The sequence below is a fragment of the Macaca fascicularis genome, chromosome 10 (genome assembly GCF_037993035.2).
Source record: "Macaca fascicularis isolate 582-1 chromosome 10, T2T-MFA8v1.1".
NCBI classification, from domain to species: Eukaryota; Metazoa; Chordata; class Mammalia; order Primates; family Cercopithecidae; genus Macaca; species Macaca fascicularis.
In genome coordinates this window covers 8,727,777-8,748,961 of record NC_088384.1, presented here as the reverse complement: position 1 = coordinate 8,748,961, position 21,185 = coordinate 8,727,777, and the positions used below count along the sequence as shown (strand labels likewise).

The 21,185-nt window shown below is 48.1% G+C and overlaps 1 protein-coding gene and 1 pseudogene across 3 annotated transcripts in view; both read right to left on the bottom strand.

Moving 5' to 3' along the window:
• Nucleotides 1-19,848, bottom strand: part of ARFGAP3 (ARF GTPase activating protein 3) — a 64,472-nt gene extending 44,624 nt beyond the window's left edge. For 2 of the 3 annotated variants that reach the window (XM_045363514.2, XM_045363515.2), the window contains exons 1-3: nt 19,690-19,848; nt 8,841-8,959; nt 1,774-1,846 (exon numbers count right to left, since the gene is read on the bottom strand). In XM_045363514.2, coding sequence (XP_045219449.1) covers nt 1,774-1,846; nt 8,841-8,959; nt 19,690-19,758 — 261 coding nt within the window. In that variant the 5' untranslated portion in view covers nt 19,759-19,848. Of the gene's footprint in view, nt 1-1,773; nt 1,847-8,840; nt 8,960-15,834; nt 16,375-19,689 lie in introns of those variants that run through there. The other variant, XM_065522047.2, reaches the window with a different exon arrangement.
• LOC141407830 (cytochrome c oxidase assembly factor 1 homolog pseudogene) lies at nt 15,986-16,373 on the bottom strand (annotated as a pseudogene).
• Nucleotides 19,849-21,185: the final 1,337 nt, after the last annotated feature.

Sequence of the window (21,185 nt, the reverse complement as noted above, 5' to 3'; positions counted from 1 at the left end):
TGAGGCTGCCAGTTCAGTGTTTGAAATAATCAAATATACTGAATTTGTAAATAAAGTTTACAATGTTTGAAAATCCTTAATTAGGTTTGTAAATGGGGTTAAGGAAATCAGTTCTTTTAAAATTATAAATTAATATTTTAAGGTTGTTTTTTCACAGAACCTAACATACAGTATTTATATTTGTGTTTAGAAATTAACACACAATATTTGCTATATTTAAAGACGTGAAGAATGGGTTTTTTGGCCAGGCGCGGTGGCTCACGCCTGTAATTCCAGCACTTTGGGAGGCCAGGGCAGGTGGATCACTTGAGGTCAGGAGTTTGAGACCAGCCTGGCCAACATGGTGAAACCCTGTCTCTCCTAAAAATACCAAAAAACCCGGGTGTGGTGACGTGCGCCTGTAGTCCAGCTACTCAGGAAGCTGAGGCAGGAGAATCTTTTGAACCCGGGAGGTGGAGGTTGCAGCGAGCTGAAACAGTGCCACTGCACTCCAGGTTGGGCAACAGAGCCAGACTCTGTCTCAAAAAAAAAAAAGAATGGGTTTTGTAATTTATAGTTATGAAGTTAAATATTAATTCAAATACAAGCATTCCATCCTAACCACAAAAGTCACCCCAGTTATTAAAAAACTATTGTCATAAAGAAGCCTCCAGTTTCTCTGTACCCTTGCTTCCTGTTTTAATTTTCTTAAAGCACTTATCACTGCCTGTTATTTTCCTGTGAACATATTTCTTTGATCACTCTCTGACTGCCTCTGTCTATAAGAGGGGATCTTGGTTATTTTTACGTAGTATTTTGAGACAAGGTCTCACTCTATCACCCAGGCTGGAGCACAATGGCACCATCTCAGCTCACTGCAATCTCTACCTCCCAGGCTCAAGAGATCCTCCCACCTCAGCCTCCCGAGTAGCTGGGACTACAGGTATGCACCACCATGCTTTCCTAATTTTTGTATTTTTTGTAGAAACGGGCTTTTGCCATGTTGTCCAGGCTGGTCTTATATTCATGGGCTCAAGGTGATCTGCCTGCCTCAGCCTCCCAAAGTTCTAGGATGACAAGCATGAGCCACTGTGCCCAGTTGGGGATCTTGTTTGTCTTGTCTGTCACTGTATCCCCAGCACCTAGCCAACGTTTCCATTTTATTAGGTGTTTAACAGATTTTTCAATAAACAAGTCAACTGGGTCTGTCCAACTCCAAAACCCATCAGGCTCTCTGCTTCATCTCATAGGGCCTCCCAAACTTACAAGTATTGAACTCTTTTTGTTTGTTTTTTGGGGTGGAGTCTCGCTCTGTCACCCAGGCTGGAGTGCAGTGGTCTGATCTCGGCTCACTGCAACCTCTGCCTCCCAGGTTCATGCAATTCTCCCGTCTCAGCCTCCCGAGTAGCTGGGATTACAGGTGTGTGCCACCATGCCTGGCTAATTTTTGTAATTTTTTTTTTTTTTTTTTAGTGGAGACGGGGTTCCTCCATGTTGGCCAGGCTGGTCTTGAACTCCTGACCTCAAGTGATCCGCCCACCTCAGCCTCCCAAAGTGTTGGGGTTACAGGCGTGAACCACTGCGCCCGACCTGTTTATTTTTTATAAATAGAGGGTCTTGCCATGTTGCACAGGGTGGTCTTGAACTCCTGGGCTCCAATGATCCTCTATCTCAGCCTCCCAAACGGCTGAGATTACAGGCATGAGCCACTGCACGTAGCCTGAGCTTCTTTACTATTATAGCATAACAAATATTTAAACAAGAAGGAAAATGATGAGTTTGAGATGAACTTACTGCATTAGCGTTTCCTCCAACTTGCATGCATCGCAACTGAAACCATGACCAGTTAGAATCCAACTCTGTAGATCTAAATGGAAAGAATATTACTAAACATTAATATTTTTTATCCCCAGGATCAAAATCAGCGAGCTTTTGAGAACAAGGTTTCCTTTTTAGGATCCTAAAGAATTCTAAGTTTGTGTCAAGGACCCACACTTTTGGGATGCCAGGACTCCAGAGTGGATGATGGCTGGTGCGAGCAACCCCTGGCTCCTCTCGTCCTTGCTGGAATGCAGGGCACGGGGACATGACAAGTGTCAGCAGGCTGCTGGAACAACACCAACCCTTTGCCTCCTATCCTTGGTTGGGTATGATTTAAAATTTGTTAATGCGTCTCTACTCGAAACAGATGCACTGTTTGGATGTTTTCATGTCGGTGATCTACTTGTCCAGTTTGATCCCTACCAGAAGCTTGGAGGATGCTCATTCTCTCATTACAAGGTAGAAGAGACCTACCCAACATCACGACCGGCAGGGAGAGGAGAAAACACAAGATTTCATGCTCCTGAAGTGAAAGCTACAAGCACTTCCTGCCCCTGCCACACCTTATGCCTGACTTCTCTCCACTGTAAGATCAAATCTGAAACAAGGCATTGAGTATAGCTTCAACAATGCACATTCACCAAGGGGTCGATTGTAAAGCAACAATGTTAGAATCTTTATACTGAATCCACAGAAATGAGCAAAAAGCAGAGGCTGTTATTCAGTAATAACTTGCCTTACACTAACTATAAAGGAATGTGGATATTTTAGAATGGGTATACGTAGAATACCTTTTACAAAACGGGCAAGGAAAAAAGAAAAGAATTGTGCTGCCCTTATATTTACTAATTTCTTTCTTTCTTTTTGAGACAGGGTCTCACTCCGTCACCCAGGAATGTAGTAGTGTGATCACAGCTCACTGCAGCCTCAACCAGGATTGCTCAAGAAATCCTCCTGTCTCAGCCTCCCAAGTAGATGGTAGCCACCATCCCTGGCTTTTTTTTTTTTTGAGACGGAGTTTTGCTCTTGTTGCTCAGGCTGGAGTACAATGGTGCGATCTTGGCTCACTGCAACCTCCACCTCCTGGGTTCAAGCGATTCTCTTGCCTCAGCCTCCCAAGTAGCTGGGATAACAGGCATGTGTCACCACGCCCGGTTAATTTTTGTATTTTTAGCAGAGACAGGGTTTTTCCATGTTGGTCAGGTTGGTCTTGAACTCCCGACCTTAGGTGATCCACCTGCCTTGGCCTCCCAAAGTACTGTGATTACAGGCATGAGCCACCGTGTCCGGCCTTTTTTGTTTGTTTGTTCTTTGTTGTTTTTTAATAGAGATAGGGTCTTGTGTTGCCCAAGCTTGTCTAGAACTTCTGAGCTCAAGCAATCCTCCCACCTCAGCCTCTCAGTGTTGGGATTACAGGTGTGAGCCACCATGCCCAGTGAACCATACCTTTTATTTTTTTTTGACACAGAGTCTCTGTCTCCCAGGCTAGAGTGCAGTGATGCGATTTCAGCTCATTGTAACCTCTGCCTTCTGGATTCAAGCAATTCTTGTGCCCCAGCCTCCAGAGGTAGCTGGGAATAGAGGCGTGCGGAACCACACCTGGCTAATTTTCATAATTTTAGTAGAGACGGGGTTTCGCCATGTTGGCCAGGCTAGTCTCAAACTGCTAGCCTCAAGCAATCCCCTCATTTCAGCCTCCCAAAGTGCATACCACTATTAATCTAGAGTTTTACTTATAGACAAGCTCAGTAACTACTTCCCAGCAGCCCTTTGTTTATAATTTGTTTGATTAACTCTATAAGGTCATGAACCTGGGAAGCAGAGGTTGCAGTGAGCCAAGATCACACCACTGCACTCCAGCCTGGGTGACAGAGCGTCTCTACTAAAGACCCTTTCTACACTAACATCATAAAAAGATTCTCCTCAGTGTCCACCGAGCAGGAGCCCAGATTCTGCCCTGGTCATCATCAACGTGTTCTAGGGCTCACCATGTGCCAGGCTTTATGGGACTCTCTTGCTCGCTCCTGCCAACATCCTATATGGCAGGTCCTAGTATTCTTACCCTCACTTTCAAGAGAAGGAAAGTAAGACATTCAGAGGTAAGGAACACACACCCAAGGCCAGGAAAGGACAGCTCAGATTTGCCCTTCCCCACCGCCCTGCCTCACCACATCCCAGCTCCTGCATCCTCAGCCTGGGTCCTCACCTCTTCCTGACGTTGTCTCCTGCTCTGCCCAGGCTGAGTCGGCCTCCCTACATGCCTCACCCCTCCAGGGCCTCAGGAGTGAAGTATTAGTTCCCAGCCCGGCAGCTAAGGAGCTCCACAATATGACACAGATCCTCTCCTTTAACCCTTACTTCTCTTTATTTTCCTATGCATACAAAAACTTACTACGAGGCATTTCGCTTTTTCCTACTTCTATATCTGAAGGTCCGAGCACTGACCTCAATATTCCCTCCCTTGTCTCCATTATCTTTTTTTGTTGTTGTAGAGATGAGGTCTCACTATGTTGCCCAGGCTGGTCTTAAACTCCTGGGCTCAAACTATCTTCCAACCTCGGCCTCCCAAGTGCTGGGATTACAGGCGCAAGCCACCATGCCCAGCCTTGTCTCCATTATCAAAACCTCACCAAACCTTCCAAGTTCATCGCAAACGTTACCTCTTTTAAACTTGCCCTAATTTTCCAACCAGAAGTGGGCACAGGACTTAGTTTCCAACTCTGATGCATAACTTTGCAGTCCATCTTCTTATTTACGTTGTATTTAAGCCTGTCCCTAACCCCATGCCAACGAGATAGATGCAGGGATCCCATTCACCTTTAATAAGCTCATGAAATACATAACGGCAAACTTGAGAAGAAACAGAGCTAGAGGGGAAGAGTAGCCTGAAACATGGAGATCCCAGCAATGGAGGTGAAAAGGGGCAGAGGTCAGTTCAATCAGGTCCACTGTGGGAGCAGTCAGCAACCAATGCAGCTTGCCCTCTCCATATATTCTTAATCTGCCTTCCCCCTTTTGCTTGGCAAAAGCCATAACTTATAAATTATTTTTCCTCTGTAAATTTGACTTGAAATTCTAGTTAAAGAAAAAAAACTCCACTTAAACATGCACACCACCCATGCCACACAGGAAGCTGTGTGTGTGTGTGTGTGTGTGTGTGTGTGTGTGTGTGTCTGGCAGTGGGAGGGGAAGAAGAGGGGAAAAGTATTCTAGAGGAGAGACTTCATATTTTGGGACTGCTTGGATTTTTTCCCAGTTAGCTAGTGGTGTTTTTTTATTTTTTATTTATTTTATTTTATTGAGTCAGGGTCTTTGTTCTGTCACCTAGACTGAAGTGAAGTAGTAAGATCATAGCTCACTACAGCCTCAAACCCCCAGGCTCGGCCAGGTGCTGAGGCTCATGCCTGTAATCCCAGCACTTTGGGAGGCTGAGGCGGGTGGATCACATGAGGTCAGGAGTCCATGACCAGCCTGGCCAACATGGTGAAACCCCGTCTCTACTAAAAATACAAAAATTAGCTGAGTGTGGTGGCGCACACCTGTAATCCCAGCTACTCAGGAGGCTGAGGCAGGAGAATCACTTGAACCCAGGAGGTGGAGACTGCAACGAGCTGAGATCATACCATTGCACTCCAGCCTGGGCGACAGAATGAGGCTGTCTAAAAGAAAAAGATAAAAAACAAAATAAACAAGCAAATAAAAAAAACAAAAAAAAATCCTAATCTCAAGTGATCCTTCCACCTTGGCCTCCCAAAGTGCTGGGATTACACGTGTGAGCCACTGTGTCCGGCCCCCTAATTTTTTTAGGAATAAAAAATTTAAAGAATAGCTCTTCTCTGCCTTAAAAATAACAAAAACCATACTCAGTACCTTCTCATCCTTGACTTTCTCTTGCCCAAATCCTAGACTCCTGCCCTAAGATTGTATCATGAATTTTAATTGTTGTTTTTGAATCATTTACAAGCATTGTAATTCATACAGTTCTATTTATCTGACTTTTAAAAGGTCAGTGATTAAACCTGCAGTGGCCCAAACAGATCCTGCTGTACCACCCTCAGGCTCTAGCTCAGTCCTTGCCTCAGGGAGGAACACATCATAAAACCACCCAATTTCCTGGAATGGCTTAAACCAGAAGTATTCTTAAGTGATGAGGAAGAAGGAGAGCCAGATTATAATCGGCGAGACTTAGTAGAAAGAAGGAGGGAAAGAACACAGTAAAGACAGAAGGAAGAGAAGCGACTAGGTATTGGAGTCTAGTCTTCACCTGCTCTGGGCAGGGAAGGTTACCATAAGTTAACTGGTAATGATCAATCTGGAAAACAAAGCACACTAAAAATAAGCTTCAGCCGGGGTAATCCCAGAACTTTGGGAGGCTGAGGTGGGCGGATCACCAGAGGTCAGGAGTTCAAGACCAACCTGGCCAACATGGAGAAACTCTTGTCTCTACTAAAAATACAAAAATTAGCCGGACATGGTGGCACATGCCTGTAATCCCAGCTACTCAGGAGGCTGAGGCAGGAGAATCACTTGAGTCCGGAAAGCAGAGGTTGCAGTGAGCTGAGATCGGGCCACTGCACTCCAGCCTGGGCGACAGAGCGAGACTCCGTCTCAAAAAAACAAACAAACAAACAAACAAAGAATTATAATAGATTTTGTCTTATAGGAACCAATGCTCCTTCTTAATAATCACGTTGTATCAATATTTCAATATTCCTTAAGTCATAATATAAGATTGCTTGCCACAATTCCAAATGGGCAGCCTAATTGGTTCCTTCCCTAGAAAAGATGCAGTAAGGAGGCCGGGCGCGGTGGCTCACGCCTGTAATCCCAGCACTTTAGGAGGCCGAGGCGGGCGGATCACAAGGTCAGGAGATCAAGACCACGGTGAAACCCCGTCTCTACTAAAAATACAAAAAATTAGCTGGGCGCGGTGGCGGGCGCCTGTAGTCCCAGCTACTCAGGAGGCTGAGGCAGGAGAATGGCGTAAACCCAGGAGGCGGAGCTTGCAGTGAGCCGAGATCGCGCCACTGCACTCCAGCCTGGGCGACAGAGCGAGACTCCGTCTCAAAAAACAAAAACAAAAACAAACAAACAAAAAAAAAGATGCAGTAGGGAAATCTCTGGATTGTCTGGGGAAGGCAGCAATGACTAAGCCATGGCTGTTTGAGGGTGCCCTGCAGAAGCTGTCCCGGCAAGGGCCTGTGGCAGCTGACATGCAGGCCTTGCTTGGCTTCCAAGCCCTGGGGATCTTTCCATTATTTCTTTTATTATTTCAATTTATTTCACTTCACAAATAGTCCTGCCTCCCACTGGCCTGTGGGGTTATCCCATCAGACTGTCTGTCCAAAGGTGGTGTCTTCTGACGCTTTGCATAGGCCCCATATGGGCTATTGCTGTAAAGTATCAGAAGTAGAAGATGGTTTACTCACCACAGGGGCCAATGCAACCCAAGTCTTCAGATAAAAGGAGAAAAAAGACCTTCATGTTATATACATTTGAAACTGCTACTAAAAATCATTCACTCAGGCTTTGTGATATTAGTGTCCTTGGAAGCCAGAGCCGTAAGATTACGCTGGAAGTGAAGCCCTGATGCAAGGAGAGTGTCTCATCATTGACATAAACTCTCCACTTTGGTGGACATAGGACAGACCCACAGCACCTGATTCCCCTTCTCCCATGGGTCGGTACTTCATACTGCTGAATTATTAGAAGATAAATTGTCATAAATTGGTTTTCCATTGCTTGTAACACAATTCCTGAAACTGGGTAATTTATAAAGAAAAGAAGTTGATTTCTTACAGTTAAGGAGGCTGAGAAGTCCAAGGTCAAGGGGCTACATCTGGTGAGAACCTTCTTTTTTTTGAGACAGAGTCTCGCTCTGTCGCCCAGGCAGGAGTGCAGTGGCACGATCTCGGCTCACTGCAAGCTCCGCCTCCCGGGTTTGCGTCATTCTCCCGCCTCAGCCTCCCAAGTAGCTGGGACTACAGGCGCCCGCCACCACGCCCGGCTAATTTTTTGTATTTTTAGTAGAGACGGGGTTTCACCATGTTAGCCAGGATGGTCTGGATCTCCTGACCTCGTGATCTGCCCGCCTCGGCCTCCCAAAGTGCTGGGATTACAGGCGTGAGCCACCGCGCCCGGCCCGGTGAGAACCTTCTTGCTGGCTGGACTCTGCAGAGTCCAGAGGCAGCACAGGCCATCAACTAGTGAGAACGCTGAGCATGCTAGCTCAGGTCTCTCTTCCTCTTCCTATAAAGCCGCTCACATGATAGCCCATTAATCCAGGAATGGATTAATCCATCCATGAGGGCTCAATCACTTCTTAAAGGCCTCACTTTGGCCGGGCACGGTGGCTCACGCCTGTAAACCCAGCACTTTGGGAGGCCGAGACGGGCGGATCACGAGGTCAGGAGATCGAGACCATCCTGGCAAACATGGTGAAACCCCGTCTCTACTAAAAATACACAAAAATTAGCCGGGCATGGTGGCGGGTGTCTGCAGTCCCAGCTACTCAGGAGGCTGAGCCAGGAGAATGGTGTGAACCCGGGAGGCGGAACTTGCAGTGAGCCAAGATCGCACCACTGCACTCCAGCCTGGGCGACAGAGCAAGACTCCGTCTCAAAAAAAAAAAAAAAAAAAAAAAGGCCTCACCTTTTAATATCGTATGGCAACACTGAAAATCAAATTTCTTTCTTTTCTTTTTTTTTAAGAGACAGGGTCTCACTCTGTCACCCAGGCTGGAATGCAGCAGCATGATCATAGTTCACTGCAGCCTTGACTCCTGGGCTTAAGTGATCCTCCCACTTCAGCCTCCCGAGTAATCAGGACTACAGTTATACATCATCACACCACAACATTTTTTATTTTTTTGTAGAGGCTGAGTTCGCTTGAGCCCAGTGAGCTATGATGGCACTACTGCAGCAAAGGTGACAGGTGACAAGGCAAGACCCCGTCTCAAAAAAAGAAAAGAAAAAAGGGGAAAAAAAACACCCATGTAACAAAGTAATCACTTTCACCCCAATGAGAGAAGATTCACTTACCGAATAAAACTCAAGTGAACACCAAGTGACCGGTGGGACCCGGAGCAATCAATGCAAAGGAACACTCCATAGGTTATGCTCGCCCAGCTGGGATTTTTGGCACCACAATCAAAACACACCTGAAAAAAAAAAAAGCTAAATTCAGTTACTAATTTATGTTAGCCAAATAAATTATCCTATAAGATACAGTAAATGACTTAGCTTGAAAACTGCTTAACCTTTATAATGTAAACTTTGGGACTGTAATATTAGAAAGTATCTCATCTAGGTTTTTTTAAAAAGCCTCATATTTCATGTTCTTTTATTATTATATATAATTATATTAATTATAAATTAGGGCCGGGCGCGGTGGCTCAAGCCTGTAATCCCAGCACTTTGGGAGGCCGAGACAGGCGGATCACGAGGTCAGGAGATCGAGACCATCCTGGCTAACACGGTGAAACCCCGTCTCTACTAAAAATACAAAAAACTAGCCGGGCGAGGTGGCGGGCGCCTGTAGTCCCAGCTACTCGGGAGACTGAGGCAGGAGAATGGCGTAAACCTGGGAGGCGGAGCTTGCAGTGAGCTGAGATCCGGCCACTGTACTCCAACCTGGGCAGCAGAGCAAGACTCCGTCTCAAAAAAAAAAAAAATAAATAAAAAAATTATAAATTAGTAGAGTTAATTACTATATCATGTTTTTTTTTTTTTTTTTTTTTTTTTTTTGAGACGGAGTCTCGCTCTGCCACCCAGGCTGGAGTGCAGTGACTGGATCTCAGCTCACTGCAAGCTCCGCCTCCCGGGTTCACGCCATTCTCCTGCCTCAGCCTCCCGAGTAGCTGGGACTACAGGCGCCCGCCACCTCGCCCGGCTAGTTTTTCGTATTTTTCAGTAGAGACGGGGTTTCACCGTGTTAGCCAGGATGGTCTCGATCTCCTGACCTCGCGATCCACCCGTCTCGGCCTCCCAAAGTGCTGGGATTACAGGCTTGAGCCACCGCGCCCGGCCTATATTATGTATTTTTTAATTTTGAGACAGAGTCTTGCTTTGTCACCCAGGCTGGAGTGCAGCAGCACGATTTCGGCTCACTGCAACCTCTGCCTCCCAGGTTCATGCCATTCTCCTGCCTCAGCCTCCTGAGTAGCTAAGACTACAGGCGCCTGCCATCACAACCGGCTAATTTTTTGTATATTTAGTAGATACAGAGTTTCACCGTGTTAGCCAGGATAGTCTCAATCTACTGACCTCATGATCTGCCCACCTCGGCCTCCCAAAGTGCTGGGATTACAGGCATGAGCCACCCCGCCTGGCATATTTTAAAAACGCACACTATACATAGTGAAGAGAATTTAGGTTTGTGTACCATCTCAAACATGCCTTATCCTTGAAGCTTCAGCAGGGATCCTACCAGTCATGTAAAGGAATGCTAGAGGGAACAGCCCTGCCTGGGAACACTCTAGCCCTACCATCCTTCCTGGCACTGGCTATACCAGATGGTAGGCTGTTGCACATATTTCTTCTCTCCCCAGCCCGAGGAAGAAGTTGTGGCAGCCAGACTCCAAGATGGCCCCAATGAAACCCACCTCCTGGTATTCACGTCCTGTGTAATCTCCATCCTCACTTTACCAAGGTGATCTGTGTGTCTGTGTGTGTGTATGGCAGAAATGACCATGTCATTTTTGAGACTGGGTTACAAATGACACTATGGCTTTTTCTTCTCTCCCCCACTCTCTTTTTCTCTCCCCCTGCTCCCTCTCCACCTTGGATCATGAGCTCTAGGGGAAGCCAGGTGCCATGTCTTGAGGACGCTCAGCTAGCTCTGTGGAAAGGGTGAAGTGCTGAGGAACTGAGGCCCTCGGTCCAACTGCCAGCGAAGAGAGGAGGCCTGCAACCACCATGTAAGCTCCCAGATGACCTCAGCCCTGGCCAACAGCTTGACTGCAGCCTCATGAAAGACCCTGGGTCAGAAGCAGCCAGCTAAGTCACCCCAAATTCCTGACCCTCAGAACTATCTGTTGTTTTATATACTAAGCTGGGGGCGATCTGATACGCAGCAATAGATAACTAATACAGAGAGAGATTCCTTTATGAAATGCTGTGCCCTTCTCTACCTCCACCACCTCACTCTGTCCAGGTCACTTTGATAACTCTTAGATGCATGTTCATAACCGAGGACTATGTCCCCTGCCCACTGAGAGCCCTGAGAGCTCTTACAGGGGTAAAATCTTTCCCTTTCGCCAATCTTTACGGTTTTTTTTTTTTTAAAGAGACAAGGTCTGGCTCTCACTTAGGCAGGAATGCAGTGGCATGGTCCTAGTTTGCTGCTTTATGGCTTTTCCTGGCTCTGTCACCTAGGCTGGAGTGCAGTGGCACGGTCCTACTTTGCTGCTTTATGGCTTTTCTTGGCTCTGTCACCTAGGCTGGAGTGCAGGGGCACGGTCCTAGCTCACTGCAGTCTCGAACTCTTGAGCTTGAGCCATCCTCCCACCTCAGCCTCCTAAGCAGTTAGGACAAGTGTACGCCACCACGCCCAGCTAATTTTTTTTTTTCTTTTGTAGAGACAGGGGTCTTGCTATGTTGCCTAAGCTGGTCTTGAACTCCTAGGCTCAAGCAATTTGGCCCTCTCGGCCTCCCAAAATGCTAGGATTACAGGTGTGAGCCACCACGTCCGGCCCCTGTCATGTCACCTTGTTTTCCTGTCTAGTAGCACAGAACCTGCACATGGTAAATGCACAATAAGTGTTTGCTGAATAGCTGTGTACTTTTAAATCTCACACACAGTCTGAAAAACAGGCTTACCCATGGTATGGTAAGCATTCAGTAAATATTTGTTAATCAAAAGAAAAACTTTAAAAACTTATTGCCAGCTCAAAAATTACTACTCGCCCCTTCAACACTGACACTGAAGCCCAACATTCTTCACCAACAGGAGCATAAAAGTACTTTAAAATACACAGTGCTGGCCGGGCGCAGTGGCTCAAGCCTGTAATCTCAGCACTTTGGGAGGCCGAGATGGGCGGATCACGAGGTCAGGAGATCGAGACCATGCTGGCTAACACGGTGAAACCCTGTCTCTACTAAAAAATACAAAAAATTAGCCGGGCGAGGTGGCGGGCGCCTGTGGTCCCAGCTACTCGGGAGGCTGAGGCGGGAGAATGGCGTGAACCCAGGAGGCGGAGCTTGCAGTGAGCTGAGATCCGGCCACTGCACTCCAGCCTGGGCGACAGAGCGAGACTCCGTCTCAAAAAAAAAAAAAAAAAAAAAATACACAGTGCTAACTAGCAGAGTCACACATGGGAAGTGTGCTGGGCCCATAAAATACACAGTGCTTGCTGTGGAAAGTAGTATTTATAACTCATTAAACTCAGAATAGGAAAAAAAAAATCCTCCAATAGAATTGTTTTTAATCTTTCTGCAGGAAAAAAAAATGTATTAGATAATTAGATATATACGCTGGGTGCAGTGGCTGACACCTGTAATCCTAGCACTTTGGAGGCCAAGGCAGGTAGATTGCTTGAGTTCAGGAGTTTGAGACCAGCCTGGGCAACGTGGCAAAACCCTGCCTCTACCAAAAAAACAAAAAAAAATTAGCCAGCGTGGTGGAACACGCCTGTAGTCCCAGCTACTCAGGAGTTTGAGGTGAGAGGATCGCTTGAGCCTGGGAGGCAGAGGATGCAATGAGCTGAGATCACTCCACTGCACTCCAGCCTCAGCAACAGTGAGACCTTGCTATAAAAAATTAAAAAAATAAAAAAATGTAAAAAAAGATAATTTATAGGCACAACCACTTATGTGAAGGCTGTCCAACCTATCATTATCAAGCAAGATCTGGCTTCTGGTCTTTTGAGGGCAATACAAGAGAGGAAACACCAGTGGGTTTTCTTTTTTTTTTTTTTTGAGACGGAGTCTCGCTCTGTCGCCCGGGCTGGAGTGCAGTGGCCGGATCTCAGCTCACTGCAAGCTCCGCCTCCCGGGTTTACACCATTCTCCTGCCTCAGCCTCCCGAGTAGCTGGGACTACAGGCGCCCGCCACTTCGTCCGGCTAGTTTTTTGTATTTTTTAGTAGAGACGGGGTTTCACCGTGTTAGCCAGGATGGTCTCGATCTCCTGACCTCGTGATCCGCCCGTCTCGGCCTCCCAAAGTGCTGGGATTACAGGCTTGAGCCACTGCGCCCGGCCTACGAGTGGGTTTTCTAAAGCTCCTCACCACGATATGCTCACACTGATGGCACATTGAATAATGGGGGTGGAGTGACAACCGACACAAAAAGAGGCCAGGGGATTCACTTCGGTGTTTACTGATTACCTGCTGTATGTCAGACATGTGGCAGTTGATGAGGTATGAAAAAGTAGCAGCGCAAATACTAGCAGAACCCCTACTGGTGCCAGTCTTTAAAGAGCTCACTGAGAAGTGGGGAAGACACGCAAATTCAAATGCCCTGTGGTGATGGCCATTAGGGGAACCCTCTTCTATGGGGCATCAAACAACAGACTCTGCCAAAAGATGCTGTTCTTCCCCATCAGGCTGTTTGTAATTTCTCACCTAGTCACTCAACTACCAGTTGCTGTGCACTTACTGTCAAGTGTACCTGGCACATACCAAGTGGACATACCAGCATGGTTCAGGAAGTCTGCCCACATGGAGCCCACAGTCTAGCAGTCCAGTGGGCAAGACAATTGGTTACAAGATTGTTTCCTAGTAAGCAAGGACAGGATGCAAAGGGTTTTTGGTAGAGGTGATGGCAGAGATTTTGGGTACACAGCCCAGAGCGGGCCAAGTTTGAGAATCACTTCTAAGGTGGTCACCAGACTGGCCACAAGAAGAGAGCAGTGAGGTTCCTAATGAGGGAGGCAGCTTTGGCATCCTCCTGACCCATCACCTAAGCTAAAGGATTGCTAAAATGTAGCCCCATGAGGAGGGGCCACGTCTACCTTATTCACTTGAACTTGGCACCATGCCTGGCACAACACAGGTGCTCACTAAATGCAAATGCACATGGTGGAGCAGTTTGTAGGGGCAGAGGAGCTAACAAGTGGAGACTGGGACATGTGGAGGTCAGAAGTGGTGAGAAATACAGGTCTGGCTCCCATAAATGCTGCCTTGATCCTCCTGCTATACCAGGAGGCTATGCTTTGGAAGCAGGGACTGTGCTTTGATTTGATATGCAATCCCAAACCAAAGTCAAGATGTGGCTTTTGAAGCAGAACATCAGTTCTTATGGTGAAGAATAAGAAATAGCTTTTGACTGACAATTTGTTTTGCCTAATGATGAGAATAATTAGTATACAAATAGTAACAGCTAATACTGAGTGTTTAAGTCAGGCACTATTGTTGGCACTTCAGCCAGTTTCATCTTCCTAACAACGCTTTCGTTAGTAGGGTTACTAGTAGAAGGTACTATTGTCATCCCCATCGGGGCCAGCTTCCTGGTCATGTGTGTGATCTATGCAGTCGCAGAGGGCCCCACACTTAGAAGAAAAGAGCGTGTAATTGGCTTAATGCTCTGCTGTCTCATCTTGAAATTCTTTTTTTTTTTTTTTTTTGAGGCAGGGTCTCACGCTGTTACCCATGCTAGAGTATATGGTATGATCTCGACTCACTTCAACCTCTGCCTCCTGAGCTCCGGCAATCCTCCCACCTCAGCCTCCTGAGCAGCTGGGACCACAGGCTTGCGCCACCATGCATGGCTAATTTTATTTTTTTTGGTAGAGATGGGATTTCACCATGTTGCTCAGGCTGGTGTCAAACTCCTGAGCTCAAGCTATTCGTCCACCTTGGCCTCCCAAAGTGCTCGGAATACAGGTGCCACCGCACCCAGCCTCATCTTGAAATTATTATTATTTTTTTTAGATAGGGTCTTGCTCTGTCGCCCAGGCTTGAGTGCAGTAGCATGATCTTGGTTCACTGCAACCTCCGCCTCCTGGGTTCAAGCAACTCTCCTGTTTCAGCCTCCCGATTAGTTGGGATTACAGGCACATGTCACCACGCCCAGCTAATTTTTTGTATTTTTAGTAGAGACAGGGTTTCACCATGTTGCCCAGGCTGGTCTCGAACTCCTGAGCTCAAATGATCCACCCACCTCAGCCTCCCAAAGTGCTAGGATTATAGGAGTGAGCGACTGTATTGGTGGAAACTTTCTTTTTTTTTTTTGAGACGGAGTCTTGCTCTGTTGCCCAGGCTGGGGTACAGTGGCCAGATCTCAGCTCACTGCAAGCTCTGCCTCCCAGGTTTACACCATTCTCCTGCCTCAGCCTCCCGAGTAGCTGGGACTACAGGCGCCCGCCACCTCGCCCGGCTAGTTTTTTTGTATTTTTTAGTAGAGACGGGGTTTCACCGTGTTAGCCAGGATGGTCTCGATCTCCTGACCTCGTGATCCGCCTGTCTCGGCCTCCCAAAGTGCTGGGATTACAGGCTTGAGCCACCGCGCCCGGCCCAAAACTCTTAATACTGTTCAAACAAGGGCCCTGCATTTTCATTTTGTACATTTTACAAATTATGTAGCTAGTCTTGATCTCCATTTTATTTATTTTTTATTTTTATTTTATTTTATTTTATTTGTATGTGTGTGTGAGATGGAGTTGCTCTCTGTCGCCCAGGCTGGAGTGCAGTGGTGTGATCTGGCTCACTGCAACTTCTGCCTCCTGGGTTCAAGCGATTCTCCTGCCTCAGCCTCCCAAATAGCTGAGATTACAGGCACCTGCCATCATGCCTAGCTAATTTTTGTAGAGAAGGGGTTTCATCATGTTGGCCAGGTTGGTCTTGAACTCCTGACCTCAGGTGATCCACCCACCTCAGCCTCCCAAGGTGCTGGGATTACAGGCATGAGCCACCGCGCCTGGCCTATTTGTTTTTTAAATCAAAGAACATTTTCTTAATTCTGATTCTTTTTATCATGTGCTTTCTTACACAAAGAACTTTCACATAAATTATCTTACAATAAGAGTTTCTTTCTGATTCAGTTTAAAAATGACAATAGCATTCGTTGTGCCCAAGTTAGAATTATACCAAAATTACCATATGTCAGCATGTACAATCATCCCACTGGTGGCCGGAAAATTGGCTTAAGGGAGTGTCTGTCATTCAGACGAGCCATCACCCCTGGTGGGCACATGGTGGAGATGAGGGAAGGCCGGACTAGAAGAAAACTGGGTCTTTCGGATCGTCTCTACTTCTTTTTCACTTCTTCACCATTCTCCCCACTGAGCTTGAACATAGGAATCTGCTGGCAATCCTTGGGCTCTAAGAAGACCTCATCAAGGTGCCACCTCTGAAAGGTACACTTCTGGATGAGCTGATGTGGAGACGGCTCTCTGACTTGGATCCAGAGCTAGGAATCTTCAACTTGGCATCAGCAATGTCCACGAAGTTGTGCTTGTTGGTGAGTTTGAGACAGTGAATGTTGAGAAGAGGGCCCAGAGCACCCTGTGCCTTGGGATGGCTATGCACCTGCTCCAATGCCAACTGGTAACACGAAGCCCTGGAAAAGTCTTTTGTATGAGGTAATACACAAGGGCCAAGCCCCCAGTACTGAACACATTGCCGAAAAGGACCATTTTTTCCTTGAGGCACTGGCATCCTGCTTCCTGGATACTTTTGCCACCTCACAGCACAACTCTCTTGAAAATCATCAAAGGCAAGTTGTTCTGTAAGCGACAGAAGCACCATGCTACTGAGAGCATGAGGAGTCCTTCCGGGTGTGGGATGGCGGCAGTAAATCTTGATCTCTATTTTAGAGAAAACTAAGGAATTACTGAATTAAGTATGACAGATAAGAAGTGGCCACTTCTTAGTAATTCCTTAGTGGAAATGTCCACAGTGGGGACTGGATCCCATGCAGTCTGTTACCCGAGCCACTCTTCCCGCTCCACCACACTGCTTCAGAGCAGAAAACACACCACCTGCTGTCCTGCCCTTCATCCATCCACTAGACTGTAAGCTCCCAGAGGACAGGAACATACCATCAGTGTACATACCTTTAATGCTATACACAGTGCCCAGCATACCATAGGGGCTTGAGGAATACTTGTTGAATGAATAACCCAATCTATATAAAAGTAAGGAATGGTATAGCAACAAAGAAGGATTTCACAAACTAGAAAATTGACCCTTGGCCAGGTGCAGTGGCTCACGCCTGTAATCACAACACTTTGGAGGCTGAGATAGGCGGATCACTTGAGGTCAGGAGTTTGAGGCCAGCCTGGCCAATATGGTGAAACTCCATTTCTACTAAAAATACAAAAATTAGCCATGCTTGATGGCACACGCCTGTGGTCCCAGCTACTCAGGAGGCTGGTGCAAGAGAATCTCTTGAACCTGGGAGGAGGAGGTTGCAGTGTGCCAAGATGGCACCATGGCACTCCAGACTGGACAACAAAGCTAGACTGTCTCAAAAAAAAAAAAAAAAAAGAAAGAAAAAGAAAATTGACCCTCATGACCTTTCATCCAGAGTAAGTCATCACACATGAGAGGAAGAAATTGGATACCACATTCTAAAAGTAAGCCAACTTGTTTTTCTTTGATTACCTCTCCCGGCTCATGTATCTTAGAGTTCTCTTTTATAACCCCAATTTTAAAACGCTATTGTTGTCTTTTAGGTAAGGGTTTCAAACCAGTGATCAAATACAAGGTCTCAACCAAGAAATATAGCACATTACTGGAAAACATTACCAGAAAACATTTCTGATCACTGCTTTTATTAATCTTATTACAGAATATAAACTTTTTCATAGGTGTGTTCTTCATAATAAAAACAGTTGCCATTTATTGAAGACTATTATATGCAGTTCCTACTGTTAAGTGTTTTCCTTGGATTATTCCATTTAATCTTCACAATCACCCTCTGATTTAGGTCCAGTTCATGCCCCATTTTCAGATAAGGAAAAAAGGGACAAAGTGGTCAAGTAACCTGTCCAAGGGTGACATACCTAGAAAGTAGCAGTTTGGACCATACAAGCCTGTCTCTCAAAAGCCTCTTGATATAAAGACATTGACTTCTTATTTAAAATTATCTTTGAATTAAATCAAAGAGAATACATGTTGATGTTTCTGAGATAAAGGTGACAAAAAATATATCGTTTACACATTGCTAACCGCAGATCCTAATCTTGTCTAGTTATACAGGACCCACTCTTCATAAACACATCAATATAAATTTAAAAACCAAGGCTGGGCGCGGTGGCTCACGCCTGTAATCCCAGCACTTTAGGAGGCCAAGGCAGGTGGATCACTTGAGGCCAGGAGTTTGAGACCAGACTGGCCGACATGGTGAAACCTCGTCTCTACTAAAAATACAAAAAGTAGCTGGGTGTAGTGGTGGATGCCTGTAATTCTGGTGACTCAGGAGGCTGCGGCTGAATTGCTTGAACCCAGGAGGCAGAGGCTGCAGTGAGCTGAGATCGCACCACTGCACTCCAGCCTGAGCGACAGAGCAAGGCTCTGTCTCAAAAAAATTAAAATTAAAACATTAAAAAAAAAAAGAAAGAAAGAAAATTAAGGCCAGTATGGTGGCTCATGCCTATAATCCTAGCACTCTGGGAGGCCAAGGCAGGGGGAGGCAGGAGGACTGCTTGAGCCCAGGAATTTGAGACCAGCCTGGGCAACATAGCAAGACCCTGTCTCTTCAAAAATAAATAAATTAATTAATAATAAAAATTAGCTGGGTATGGTGGTGCAACCCTGTGGTCTCAGCCTTATCAGGAGGCTGGGAAGAAAGGATAGCTTGGGCTGGGTAGGTCAAGGCTGCAGTGAACTAGGATCAAGACACTTCACTATACTTCAGCCTGGGTGACGGGGTGAGACCCTGTCTGTAAAAAAATAAATAAATAAAAATGTGAAAATCAAGAAAACAATGAAGAAATGGACACTGGAGAATTCCTGGAGCCTTTCTCTTAACTTTCCCATATCCATCAGACATCAACCCCAATAAACTGTTTCCTTCCTCACCTAGGCTGGAAAAAATATGGGCTCCCCTGTACCATCAAGACTTAAAAGCAACAGAAACACTTATAACACTTCCTATGCCAGCATGTTGAGGTTCAGGACCATGCTCAGTAACAGCTGTTCCCTTCGGAAGTGACAGTGGGGACCAGACAAAACTCGTGTCACCGGAGGGGCGGGGAGAGTCCACGCTGACGCAACAGCCCTTTGCACTCTCCAGGTCCCTCTCCGACTCGACTTGTCACCTTAGCCCCCTGCGTCACCCCAACACCTCCAGCCAGCTGCGCAAAGCTGTAAAAGTTCCAAGGAGAGAACAGTCTCTGGAGACAAAAAAAAAAGAAAACCCCCATCTCCAAAGAGAGCCGAGGGGAGGGAGGAGGCTGTGGTGAACCTCCCTGGCCAAAGCGACAAAAGCTGGAAGCCAGAGCGGAGACTACTCGGCAGCTTTATCAGAAGAGAAACTGAGGCAGGCACCGCAAGGCCCGAGGAGTCTAGCCGGCTCCAACAGGCGGGGTCGAGCTCCAGGGTGGCGCCGGGGGAGCCGCGCTTTCCCCGCATCTGGCGCCAGCAGCCGGGGTTTCTGAGCCGGGAGCCCCCTCCTCGCAGCGCCCCCAGGAAGACCCCGCCCCCGCTCAGAGCCCCCGGTGCTCGCCCCCCGCCCCAAGAGCTCGCTGGAGGGTGTGCCCTCGCCGCCGCCCCGGGAACGCTCCCTGGCCCGCGTGAGGACCCCCGCGCTCCGGTCTCCCGCTCGGGCCTCCCAGCTGCCCAGCCCCGCCCGCCCCGTCCCGGCCAGGCTGCCGCGGCCCCACAGTGCGACGTGTCACAGGCCGCGCCGGCCCCGCCTCCCACGCCACGGCCACTGGCGCCCGCAGGGGCCGCCCGCCGGTTCCCGCAAGGATGGCAGGCAGGCCCGCACTCGCTCACGGCCGCTACCTTGTTAGTGGGCACCGAGCGGAGGCGCTTGAAGATGGTCAAGATGTCCTGCTTGCTGGGGTCCCCCATCGTCAGCTGAGAGCCGGGCACTGCTGGCCCAGCCAACCGGTAAGGACCGACGAAGAGCGGTTGCCGCCTCAGCAGGAGCGACGAGGCCGCGGGGGCGGTGCTGCGCGTGACGGTCAGGCTCCGCCCCAAGCCCCACCCACGACTGGGCCCGCTCACCGCCGGGGCGCAGGCGCCGCTCGCTTTCCCTCCCCGCCCTCGCTTCAGCGGCGCGGCTGGCCGGACCCCGGACGCTGCACGCGCGTGCGCAGGAGGCTCACGCGCCATTCGCGGCGCGGCTCCACGCCCCTAGCGCTGGGCGAAGCCGGTCCCGGGTGTGGCTGGCTGCCAGGCGCACTGCCATAGGATCCGCCAACCTTTAGTCTGGTCGATCGCCATTTCGCCTAACCGGCTGCTTCCATGGAAATATCAGAGGCAGGGGAAGGGGCCCACGCGCCATCTTTTGGCACCAGACGGATGGAGGGCTCGCGCGCCTTGACGCCGGACGTTAGCTGGTCGCCTTCCTTTTTTTTTTTTTTTTTTTTGAGACGGAGCCTTGCTCTGTCCCCCAGGCTGGAGTGCAGTGGCGCGATTGCGGCTCCCTGCCACCTCCGCCTCCCGGGTTCAAGCAATTCTCCTGCCTCAGCCTCCCCAGTAGCTAGGATTACAGGCGCCCACCACCACGCCCGGCTAATTTTTGTATTTTTAGTAGAGACGGGGGTTTCGCCATGTTGCCCAGGCTGGTCTCTAACTCCTGACTTCAGGTGATTCACCCACCTCGGCCTTCCAAAGTGCTGGGATTACAGACGTGAGCCACCGCGCCCGACTCTCTTTGTTCTTGCCCTCAGCTCACTCCAGGCCCTGGGTGGAAAGCTTTCTTTGCCTGGAAACTGGCTTTCTGAAACCAAGGGTTTTTGTGTCACGTTCATGAGAGGTAGCGGTGCGGGTTGAGGCAGAAGTGCTCAGTCAGAACTAATGAGTCCAGATGAGAAGCTTGACTTTTAACCCCAGCCCTCGGGGCTGCACCCTACTCTCGGAAACAATTCCGGCCAGAAGAGTTTACACTCAACAGAAGGTGCCTCTGTCACCACAATGGGTGTGGAGCCACTGGGAAGAGGTTGGGTGATAGTGAGGAAGGATAGCAGGTTTTGGCATCAAAGACAGTACCTTGGCCTCAATCCCAGTTCAGCCAGCTGCTTCCTAGCTCTGTGGCCTTGGTCAAGACACTTACCTTCCCTAAAGCATGGTTTATTTGTAGGCTCAGTGGCTCATGCCTATGATCCCAGCACTTTGGGAGGCTGAGGTGGGAGGATCACTTTAGCTCAGGCGTTCAAGACCAGATTGGGCAATATGGTGAAACCCCGTCTCTACAAAAAAAATGCAAAAATTAGCTGGGCATGCTGGCATGGGCCTGTAGTCCTAGCTACTGGGGAGGCTGAGGTGGGAGGATC